The sequence below is a fragment of the Suricata suricatta genome, chromosome 2, assembly GCF_006229205.1.
Source record: "Suricata suricatta isolate VVHF042 chromosome 2, meerkat_22Aug2017_6uvM2_HiC, whole genome shotgun sequence".
In the NCBI taxonomy this organism is placed as follows: Eukaryota; Metazoa; Chordata; class Mammalia; order Carnivora; family Herpestidae; genus Suricata; species Suricata suricatta.
In genome coordinates this window covers 110,763,098-110,774,969 of record NC_043701.1, presented here as the reverse complement: position 1 = coordinate 110,774,969, position 11,872 = coordinate 110,763,098, and the positions used below count along the sequence as shown (strand labels likewise).

General features: G+C 45.9%; 1 protein-coding gene across 2 annotated transcripts; it reads left to right on the top strand.

Annotated features, from left to right (window-relative positions):
* Nucleotides 1-385: 385 nt before the first annotated feature.
* ZP4 (zona pellucida glycoprotein 4) lies at nt 386-7,707 on the top strand. Of its 2 annotated transcripts, XM_029915021.1 has the most exons (12): nt 421-592; nt 854-975; nt 1,042-1,144; nt 2,361-2,510; nt 3,207-3,394; nt 3,921-4,018; nt 4,700-4,833; nt 5,251-5,440; nt 5,516-5,663; nt 5,971-6,049; nt 7,234-7,350; nt 7,566-7,669. In XM_029915021.1, the coding sequence occupies exons 1-12, from the start codon at nt 421-423 to the stop codon at nt 7,667-7,669; spliced, it is 1,605 nt and encodes a 534-aa protein (XP_029770881.1). The 2 variants fall into 2 exon arrangements, with proteins under 2 accessions (XP_029770874.1, XP_029770881.1); XM_029915014.1 differs by having other exon boundaries at nt 386-592; nt 854-1,144; nt 2,313-2,510; nt 7,566-7,707.
* Nucleotides 7,708-11,872: the final 4,165 nt, after the last annotated feature.

Sequence of the window (11,872 nt, the reverse complement as noted above, 5' to 3'; positions counted from 1 at the left end):
GATTCCCTAAAGTGGTAACTTACCCAGATCACACAGCTCACAAGTGGCAGGGCTCGGATTCATACCCCAATATGCAAAATGCTAGAAGATCGTCTCCTGAAGTCTGTAAGCCACTAGAAGCAAGCGCTACACGGAGCCACTTTGGGGAAGCCTCTTTTAGCTACAAGGCACCACATTTTTGCTGAGCTCGGAACCGCCTGGATTGCGACGTTTAACACGATGCAGCTGCAGGCTTTGGCCTAAAGTGAATGAAGCTGGAAGAGCCACCCTTCCCGAAGGAGCTCAACCCGCACGTCACCCAGGTGCACCTGACACTGGCTTTCCTCCTGTATTTAAAGCCACCTCACGGAACACGCAGAGCTCTAATTCTTGGGAAACTAAGTGCAGGTCTTGCGGCCGGTGGGGTTCCCAGTGGCCATCATGTGGCTGCTGCGGTCCCTGTTGCTGTGGGTTCCCTGGTCTCTCGCCCTGAGTGGCCAGCAGAAGCCCCCGGCACCAGCTTACCCTGGTGAACTCCGCTGCGGGCTACGGAGCCTTCAGCTCACCGTGACCCTGAGCCCCGGGAAAGCGACTCCTGCGCTCCTAGCTTGGGGTAAATTGGATAGCTTCCCAGGCTTAGGGGCGTAGCGTTCTCCCTGTCCTGACACTTCCACCCTTTGGTAATCTCTGCAGCTGCTCCTGCAGATCTAATCCTCTAAAATGTAACTTCTTTTCTGAATCCGAACCCCCTGTTGTTCCTCTCTCCTTGCTGTTGCCCCTCGGTGTCCGATGGGCAAAGCTGGCTGTCCTTTCCCGGCACTGGTGACTATGGTGACTGACCACCTGTGCTTTTTGCTCCTCTTTGCCCCCCCAGACAACCGTGGGCTGCCACACAGGCTGCAGAACGACTCCGGCTGTGGCACCTGGCTCAGGGAGGGCCCAGCGGGCTCCGTGGTGTTAGAAGTATCTTATAGCAGCTGCTATGTCACTGAGTGGGTGAGGACGACCCAACCCCCGGGAGTGCCGACACCGCCAGTCCCAGCGTCCAGGGTGACTCCCCAGGACTCCCACTATGTCATGCTAGTCGGAGTGGAAGCAGCAGATGTGGCCGGGCGCCACAAAGTCACAAACACCAAGTTGCTCCGGTGCCCTAGGAAGTCCCCAGGTAAGGGCTGGAAACTCTCAGGGTCTGGGGGGTGCGGAGCTGCCTGAAATGTGTTCTTGGGCCTCTTCTACCTGCTCTGTGCAGAGACGGTGATGCCAGCCTCTCCTGAAGGACTCCCCTCCAGCTGTCCTGTGCCTGCAGTCCTTAGCAACCACCTCCTGAGCAACCATTCAGCACAAGGCACTGTGGACAATGCTTGGCTGTCCCTGCCTCATCCTAATGGTGCCCTACACTAGCACTGGCCCCCAGCATCGAACTTGGCCAAGGGCCCCTCCCAATGGGTGGTGGGGCTGGGATTCAAACCAGAAGTAGCCCAGGACCTGGAGGAGCTTGGGGAAAAAGCTGAAGCAACCAAGGACAGCCAGGCAAATGCCTCCCTGGGGCAACTGTGCGCTGAAACTAGGACTCCTCCCTTTCAGGGGGAGGCAACTTGATCATTCAGCCTGGAACCGGCAGGAAATGTGACTCCTAGGCTTCAGAGAATCTTGCCTGGCCCTCTGGAAGCCCTCCCTTGAAGTCCTAATGGATTCCAACCTGCAGTTCACTCTGCTCCCCTACCTTACACCCAAAATGTAATCCAGAGGGATCGCACCGATAAAAATGCAGGATCCCGGTGCCCATTCCAGACCTACTGGCCCAGAACCTGCATTTCAGAGCGATGGTCCCCTGGTAGTTCACGGTTCAGGAAGATGGAGCAGCATCTCTGCAGATGGGACAGAAAGTCTCTTTGTCTGAAGGAAAGAGAGCCCCCACTACAACCACTGCTCTTGTTGGGCTCTCTCCTCTCAAAAAGGACTAATTTCAGAGGACTCTTACCAGGGGACTTAATATTGACTCAACTTCCTGAAATGTAATTGCTAGTGTGTAATATGGACCCACCCGAAGCATCAGGCATCTGTGGGAATTTTGATAGTTGGTTGTTTATCTTCGTTTGCTTATTTATTTAGAGAGCGCATAAATGGGGTAGAGGCAGAGAGCAAGGAAGAGAGAATCCCAAGCAGGTTCTGTGCTGACACAGTTCAGAGCCTGATGCAGGACTTGACCTTCCAAACCAAGAGATCACGAACTGAGCTGAAATCAGGAGTCGGATGCTTAACTGGCTGAGCCACCCAGGTGCCCTAAATTTTGATGCTTTATAATGAAATAATCTTTTTTTTTTTCTTTAAAGACCAAACTTCAGTATCTAGCGTGAGTCCCTCTCCTCTTCAAAATGTAGCCCTAGACGTTCCAAATGCTGACCTGTGTGACTCGGTCCCAGTGTGGGACAGGCTGCCATGTGCTGCTTCACCCATCACTCAGGGAGACTGCAAGAAGCTTGGTTGCTGCTACGAATCAGAGGCGAATTCCTGTTACTATGGAAACACAGGTGCGTTCTTGCATCCCTGAAACCAGTTAAAGTCCAGATAACTTGCAACTAAACCTGGAGACGGGTGACCCCCCTCTCGCCCCCAGCCGAAGACCAATGTTAAAGGTGCAGAAGTTAATGTATAAGCCATTCTAGAATATTTGAATCTATGCGCTCACTTTCTACAGCCTTCCCTTGCCAATTCTCCTAGAAACCAAAATAGTCAATAAACTCCAGAAGCTAAGGCTATGTGCAAAATAGCTAGCTGACAGAAACTGAAGACTAGCAGACACCTTGGGAATAGGTTAGGTGTCTAGAGCGCCTCCTCTCAAAGATGGCTTTCTGCGGGTCCCACATCCTACCCTACGGTTTTCTAATGCACAACATGTATATGCCACCCTCTAATCTAAGCTCTTAATACTAACTGATAAAAAACAAAGCAAATACAATTATTCCTATTTTACAAAGGAAGCTGAAGTTAGGAGGTTAGATTCTTCACCTAAAGTTCAAGTAAGTAGTGATGGCAACATCCAAATCCAGGGGCTCATCAGGGTGCTCATTCAGTGCTTTAAGGTCACACAGACGGCTGAACTTGCACCCATGTCACTCGCTGGGACTGCCAGCTTCTCAGGGAGGGATCACAACTAGCTAAGTATCTAGCTGGCTCCATTAGGGGAGGGATGGCCTGCTTTCAACACAGCAGCTCTGGTTTTTCAGTGACCTCGCGCTGTACCCAAGACGGCTACTTCTACATCGCCGTGTCTAGGAATGTGACCTCTCCCCCGCTCCTCTTAAATTCTGTGCACTTGGCCTTCGGGAATGACCATGAATGTAACCCTGTGATGACAACACATGCCTTTGCCCTGTTCTTGTTTCCATTTAATTCCTGTGGCACCAAGAGACAGGTAAGAACAGCTCAGCTTTGGCTCTGTTCCTAACTTGACGTCAAACAGAAATGTCCTAGTGACTGGGCAGGAGGGGTGAAATATCTGAGCCAGGAAGAACACAGCTGACCACCGCTTGGTCTGGAGAATGGCTTTGTTGCTGAGAAAGCAGGGACCTTCCCAGGGCATTCAGCTAAGATCATAACTGTGCTCTGACCAGGGCCAGCACTCATACTAAGCCGTACATGAGAAGAACAAGTAATAAGTTCCTCTTGCCACATTGCCTGGGAAGCAAGTGGGGAAATTGGCTGACCTTGGTGGTCATGTTCCTGGTTGCCTTGTTGGAGTGCTCAAAGCTCTTATCCTGAGCTAAGGTGAGGTGAGAAGGTCCCAGGTTAGTTAATGCCACCTGTTTTTGTCTCTGCTCAAGGGACAGAATTGTAGCCTATAACACGATAGCCTTGCTGACTGCTAGATCCGAACAAGTCCGGAGTGAAGTGGCACCTGGCTAGCAGAAATGGCCATACTTCTTTCTCCATACTTGTAGATCACTGGGGACCAGGCGATCTATGAAAATGAGCTGGTGGCAGCTAGACATGTGAGAACGTGGAGCCATGGTTCTATTACCCGTGACAGTATCTTCAGGTAAAGGTCTAAGTTAACTTGACCCTGCTGGACCAGAATGACTTCCCTTCCGTAAAACAGGATTCCAGGGTAGGCCCTGAATCCACAGAACCTCTGCTCATGACAACAGAACCCATCTACTGCCTTGGTAATCCAATCATCCTGACCATTATTTGACTAAATCTTCCTGCATCGCTGCCACCAACTTAGTCTAAGCCTCAAACTCCCCTGGAGTCCTACTTCACTTACCCGGATTTCCTTGTGTTCATTTCTCTCCCTCCCTATTTCCAACCCCAGACTGTGGTCCCAAGAGACTCTCTAGCAAGACCAATTCCGGTCTCTGTTCGGTCAGCTGTTTCTCTCCCTCTCCCACCTCAGTTACATTTTTTAAAAATCTTCTTTCATAGCCACTCCCTGCAAGACCTTCCCTGACTACCTTCTCTACAAAAGGCACATATTTCTCACAGTATCAGGTCATGCCTGGTTCTTAGATCTCCCAGGCTCAAACACTGATCCCATCTATGTCTGCCTCCCTGGCTAAGATCTAGTTCTCACGAGCTCCAGAACCATACCCATCCCATTTACACACTTGTTGAGCATCGCATCTCCTATTCAATGGCTCCTAAAACCTTTAAAAACTGAAAGGTGGCATGGCCCATCCTACCACCCACAAGTGCTAACAAAGCCCATGTCTTTCTGCAGGCTTCGGGTTAGCTGCCACTACTCTGTAAATAGCAACACCCTCCCCATCAACGTCCAGGTGTTGACCATCCCGCCACCCCACCTGGACACCCAGCCTGCTGGACCCCTCACTCTGGAACTCAAGATTGCCAAAGGTGAGACCCTCTTGGCTAGAGCATCTGACCTACAGTCTTAAAGCTCTATTACTTCTCTGGGCATTAGGAAACCAACTTGGTTGGGGAACCTGGGTGGCTCCGTTGGTTAAGCATCTGACTCTTGGTTTCAGCTCAGGTCATGATCTCCTGGTTCATGAGATTGAACCTCCCCACCCTCACATCAGGTTTCAAGCTGATGGCATGGAGCCTGCTTGGGATTCTCTTTCTGTCTCTTCGCTCACTCTCTTGCTTGCTCTTTCTTGCTCTCAAATACTTTTATTTATAAAATCTTTAAATAGACCAATTTGGCAATAAGATACTTGCTAGAGGTGTTCATATGGGTGATGGTCTGTCTCGGGCAATCTAGAGGGTTCTAGCTCTGTCCTTAGTGCCCAAACCCACTTTGGCCTCTTGCAGATAAGCACTACGACTCCTACTACACTGCTGGGGACTACCCAGTGGTGAAGTGGCTTCGGGATCCCATTTATGTGGAGGTCTCTATCCGCCACAGAACAGACCCCTCCCTGGGGCTGCTCCTCCATCACTGTTGGGCCACGTCCAGCAAGAACCCCCAGAGTCAGCCCCAGTGGCCCATGCTGGTGAAAGGGTAAGCAGCTTCTCTGTGCCCCTGTCCTGGGGTCCCCCGGAGAAACCCCTCCCAACTGCATGTATTTTTGCTTAGCTGCCCCTACGCTGGAGACAACTATCAGACCCAGCTGCTCCCTGTCCAGAAAGCCCTGGACCCACCATTTCCATCTCACCACCAGCGCTTCAGCATCTTCACCTTCAGCTTTGTGGACACCATGGCAAAGTGGACACTCAGGGGACCGGTACGATGTGCATCCCTCCCTGAGTGTGCACAACCCCTGGCCCCCAGCAACCCAGAATCCTTTCCACATCCTGCCAGCCATTGGCCAAGGCTACCCTTTCATTCTGGCTTGTTGGTACCTGCTCAGAGATCCCTGATCCCAATGACACAAGTGTCTGCCTATTAGACTCTATAGTTCTTTAGTGTTACTGTGATAGTGGCTTGGGGTGTCAAGATTTTGATCAGTTTCTTTCAACTTCCCCGGGGACATAAGCTTTAAGACTCGTGATGGAGTTCTCCACCACCATCTCCACTCTGTTGGCTCGCAGGTGTATCTGCACTGTAGCGCATCCGTGTGCCAGCCTGCTGGGAGCTCCTCCTGTGGGAGAGCCTGTCCTGCTGCCAGGCGTGAGTATCCACCTTGTCTATACTGGAGAGCAAACAAAATACCCTTGAGTCCCACTGCTAACCATTTCTAGCAAATGATTCCAAGTGAAGATTGATTTTCTTACTGAGGCTGCTTCAAGTATTTTGATGAGGCACTGGAACACACCCAGCTTCCTAGATTTCCAGCCCTTTTAAATAGAAGCTATCAATCCTCGAGTAACTCCCAGCCTTGTCTTTTTCCATATACATCATGATTAAGCCAGGAATCAAATGGTCTCCTGGCCCACAAATGGACCAGTCTAACAAAGCCCTTATCTGGCTAGTTCCCAAATCTAGTTTCCCCTGCTCAAGGGCAGGTCTGCAAAATGGCCTGAAGATCTATAGGTGGACATGACTGCCGCCTGAGTACGTGCTCCAGTGGATCAGATCCAGTGCTCTGGTCATGTGTGTATTCCTACCTGGTCCACTAACTCTCACCTGTATAGCCCCTGAATTAATTGGGATTCATGACTTCTGAAGCTTCAAGCCCCTTTCAGCAACAATATACTCCTAGTAATGGTTGTCATGAAATACTGCATTAAATATTGAGGATCTAACTCTAAAAAGACATATTCTGTACACTTATAAAGAAACTAAAACTTAAATGGACTTTTCCAAGGTCCTACAACTGGTAATAGAAATGGGATTATAAGCTACCAGTTATATTTGTAGCTTAGGAAAGCGTCTTGGTATTAACAGGTTACTGTCCAAATGGCTCTTCTAGGGAAGAATGGCAGTTCGGGAGAAAGGCTAATACTAAATTCTGGTGAAACCTAGGTAGCAGTGTTAGATATAAAGGCTTATTCAAGTTTATACTAACACATTAAGGAGGTTTTGGTTTATTAAAATTTTTAAATTTGTTTTGAGAGCATGAGAGCAGGGAAGGGGCAGCAAAAGGGAGAGAGGATCCCAAGCAGGCTCTACACTGTCGGTGCTCAGCCCAATGTGGGACTTGAATATACACACTGTGAGATCATGACCTGAGCTGAAACCAAGGGTCAGATGCCTAACCAACTGAGCCATCCAGGCACCCCTGGTTGTTTTTGTTCTTTAAGGAGGTTTCTTAAGGCACAGAATGGAGCTGTACATATCGAGGAACCTAACTCTCCTGTTCCCACCACCTCCATGTGCAAGAGTCTAATCTCTAGCTCTCTTCTCTCCAACAGGAAGAAGACACTCTGACTTCCATTCTCACAGCAGTACTGCCAGCATCTCTAGCAAGGGTCCCATGATTCTACTCCAACCTACTATGGACTCCTCAGAAAAGCTCCATAAAAACTCAAGTTAGTGGAAGAGACCTAACTAGCTACTTGAAGCCTCCTACCTGAACCACGAGTCAAACCAAAGCCCTCATCCCTACCTCTTGTCCCTTGTTCATAGGACCAGTGTGAATCTCCAATTGGCTAGCCTGTGTTTCCTAGTTAAAAATCATCCGTATTTTTCAGGATCTCGTATTACTTGCTTTTGGCATCCATTAATCTACGTTTCCATCTTACAGGTTCTCCTATGGACCCCCAAGCTCTGTGGATGATAGGCCTTTCTGGGACCCTAATTGTTGGATTCTTGTTAGTGACCTACTTGGCTATCAGGAAACAGAGGTGAATTATTCCAGTTGTGTTAATAAAACCAGACTGCACTACAGGCCTGTGCTCAGCTTCTCATTTGAAAGAGAAAGCACGAATCTAAAGACAGTTTTCTATCTGCTCTTGGCATCTCCTCTTTGCAGCCTGCCTAGGGCAGTATTTTGCATGACAGAAGACAAAGAAGGATACCCTAGGTTTCTTTTCCAACCAGCCTTTCTAGTTTCTGAATAGAACAATGTTTCAGTAGATTCATAGTTGGATGACCACCTACACAATAGATATAAGAACTAAACCCATCAGATTTAGCACACAATTACAAGCTCCAGAGGGGTGTAGAACAAAACTCTTCCACAAGATCGATCAAACTAAGGTAACTAGTCTAGAGTTAGTCTAGAATCTTCTAGACCACTAGTTCTCCTAAGGAGGGCTGCTAAAAAGTATAATGGGTCCCACCCCCAGAGTTTAAGTAAGTCTGGGCTGAGGCTTAGGAATGTGCATTTTTAAATATTTCTCAAGTGAGCCTGACCTTATTCTAAGCATCCCATTCTGAAATCCAGTATCTATTAACAGTGACTAAAAGGAACTATCTGATCATAGATTTGTAAAGTGGAAGTGGTTTGATCAGAAGCGTGGTTTTGGGCCAGAACCAACAAGTAATAGTTCTTAAGATTAATAGAAAAGCATGGTGACTTCTCAAGGTAACTATCCTGCTCAAAGATCTCTCCAGTACTGTTGGCCCCACTCTGGCAGTCACTCCTCTATCTACGGTGGAGTTCTGAAATTAATCCTAGTTAAACAATGTTTCCCCATTTGTCTTCAGGGAGGAACTTCTAGGTTGCTGCACATTTCAGCAAAGTAAAAGGCCTTGAACTTGATAAATACCTGCTTTGCTTTGCAGGCAAGTCAACCCCCCTTCAAACTGCTGCTAAGCGGAAACTGTATATTCCCTTATTCAACCAACAGGGACACTATCCTAGATGCGTGATAACATGCTTGAGTCTCATGAAAACATGATGAGGTAAACATTCGTTCCTGACTTCCAGAATTTGGAATACCTACAAAGTCAAAGAACTTACCCAAGTATCACTTAGTCAACTAATGGTGAGGTTGGACCATGAAACCAAGTTGTATTTCAGATACTGTACTTGTAACTCCACATCCTACTGAAGATCCTCTAGTCTTCAATAGGGCCAATTTCCAGTGGTCCATAGATTCAGCTTGACAAAGGGTTTTCTGAAGCTTGCCTGTGTGCCTGATGCTCCCTTGGGGAATGTGGATAAAATAGATGCCTAGAGCAAAGGGCTGGGGCCATTGACTACTTTCTTTGCTAAAGGGGAAGAGCAATGGTCTTGGATTGCAGCATGGTAGTGGTCAACTTGTTCACCAAGCAAGTCTAACTATAGTTGACCTGGGAGATCATTAATAGATGTAATTGAGTTTAACTATTTTTAACTTAATGCATCCAAATTATCACTTGCATAAAACATATGTATTTTTGCATCCATATATATTTAGAGTGCATTTCAATTTGCAGGTTAAACATTAGAAGTACTACATATTTAGGTCTTAGAAGACTGACAGTTGAACAAATGGGTTCTCATACCCAAATTGTTCCAAATATAATTAAGTTTTAGTATCAAAATAGACTAGCAATTTAGTGCTAAATTGCACTAAAATTCTTATACTTAGCCATACTTAGGGGTCTTTAGCCACATTTGGCTAGGAGCTATGGCACAACTGGAGTCTACTAAATTCAAACTTGTATTGGAGATCTATGTGATAGGCTTAACCTATGTATGGGAAGTAAAGCAACAACAACCAGGAAAGAAGCGCAGGCAACAAGGGTGGACAAATGTCCAATGGTAAGTAGGGAAAAGTCACCAGAAGAATGGCGGGGAGAGTGGAACTACTAAGTCCCATCCTGCTCTCCCCACGAAAAACCTAAGTGGACACGGTCACGAGTTCTGGGCTTATCCCACTAAAACAAAGCAGTATGTGGGGTCCTGTAAATGAAACTACTTTGCTTATGCCAAGTATTTGGATTTACAACAGAAGAGTCCTTGAGCAGAGTACCTGAAATGTAGTTATTTACTACTGTCGGTGTACTTTTTTGGAAGGAGGGTAATAATATCTATACTAATACTAGATCCAACCAAAGAAAAAATCCTGGTGCTTAAGCCTTGACCTAGAACCTGCCAGGTCCTCTAGCAGGGCTTTTCAGACTGATTACATTAATGTCCTGTGAGCCTCCAAAGGAAGCTAAAAACAATTTCCCAAACATAGATGACCATGGCAACTCCTCAGAGAATCTTCTAGGAGCAGTGTTCTACACTACTGTAGATCTAGGGTGTTTCTGCTTTCCTAACCATGGAATCCTTACTGGAACTTAGTCTGCTCAACAGGAAGAAAGGAGTATTGCAGGGAGAAATTACTACAATGTGCCTCAGAAATGGAAAGCCCCTGGCCCAAACTACCTAGCTTAAAGTTAAAACACTGCTTTAAAGTGAAATATCAGCTGGGACCATTAACTGCAGTAGCTCATTAATATATAGTCTCTTCACTAAGTCAGAAATGTTATTATCCACAGAGGGATTATCAATAAAGATTTTCAAACATTCTTAAAATTCTACTTGGGCATTGGTCTAATTCTAAGTAGGCTTCTTCTGATAACTTCTAATAAACTTAAATTGCCACCTAAGGCTCTTCCCTACCTTCATCATATCCTCCAAATTTAATGAAACTGATTTCTAGGTAACAACTCTTTACCCATGGACTAAAGGATTGTTCAAATCTAGCCAGAACAATATAATTCACTCTTGTATATTTTGGAGTTTTCCTAGATAAAAATCATTGCTGATTGTCTATTCCTCTGTGTGGATATCATTAATTTATCTCAGAGTATTCATGTAAAAACCTAGGCCCTCTAGGAGCTCCCCAGGCCTGCTGCACAGCCTCCAGGCCAAGAGTTCCCTTTGATGTCTTTCCTTTTTCACAGGATAAGTCCCAGCTGATGTTTGACTTGGTATATGCTGCCAGCACAAGTAACAGTCTTTGTATCCATTTATGATAGAATGATGTATCGGACAAACTAAGAATGTGGATGCCTGACAATATCTTTCTCCCTGCCCCTCCCCCAAACTGGCTGTTGACAGTTTAGCTAGGTATCAAAGTATAGATGAGGAGTGGCCTATACTCTATTTTGAAGGTATTGCTCTTTTGATTTCCAGGTTTGTGTTGCAGTCTGTTATTCTGACTTCTGATCTTTTGCAAAGTGTCCTGCCTTGGGCTATTCCATATGCTTTAGAACTCAAATGGTGATAGGAAATATTCTAAGTCTTCCCTGGTCTTCTACCTGTGATTTTTTTTGATGGAAAAGAATTTTAAGCTCTAAAGTACAAGCTTTTAACTCAAGGAAATATTCTCATTTCTGACTTACTCCCTTATGTCTGGTCTCCATGCCCTTGCTTGATTTCCAGACGAAATGTTCTGAAATTGCCTCTCCATTTCCTTGATTTGTCTGGAGTTTTGGAACATGATTTGAGACAAATATTGTATATTCTGACTTCTCAAATATACATCTTGTTTATCCTGCATTGTCTGCTCAGACCCTTTTGATACTATGTCTTCAAATATGAATCTTACTCATTCACATGGTACAAAAAGCCAACTGGAGGCTCTTTGTGACTGTGAAGAAGAATAAGTTCCAACACTAGATCAAAAATTACTAGTGTTGAGATTTCTTTTCCATTTATATAGATCTACCAGTTCAAAGTAATACCAAAAGAGTCTAGAACACCACATTCTGTTTTCCAGGATGTCTAACACCCCTAAATACCATGAATCCCAGACCAATCTGTTCACTGTTAGGACTAGATCTGCTTTCTTCCATTCGATCAGAAAGACATGAGGTGTTTAACAACTTCTACTTTTTTTTTTTACTTGAGTCCCAATATACATATAACAAAGCATATTAGGTGTACCAATGTTGTAGAAATCTTGCTCAGTACATGTCCATCTAACCACCACCGTGGTCAGAGATAAAACAAATGAAGCATCTGCAGAAAGTTTCATTTTTATTCCCAGTCAGCACCTCTTCAGGTGATAACTATTCTAGCAGCAGAGATTAGTTTTACTTATTCTTGAACTTGATATAAATGGAATACCATACACATACTCTTCTGTGTGTAGACTCTTCAATCTAGCATCTGAGATCTATACTACA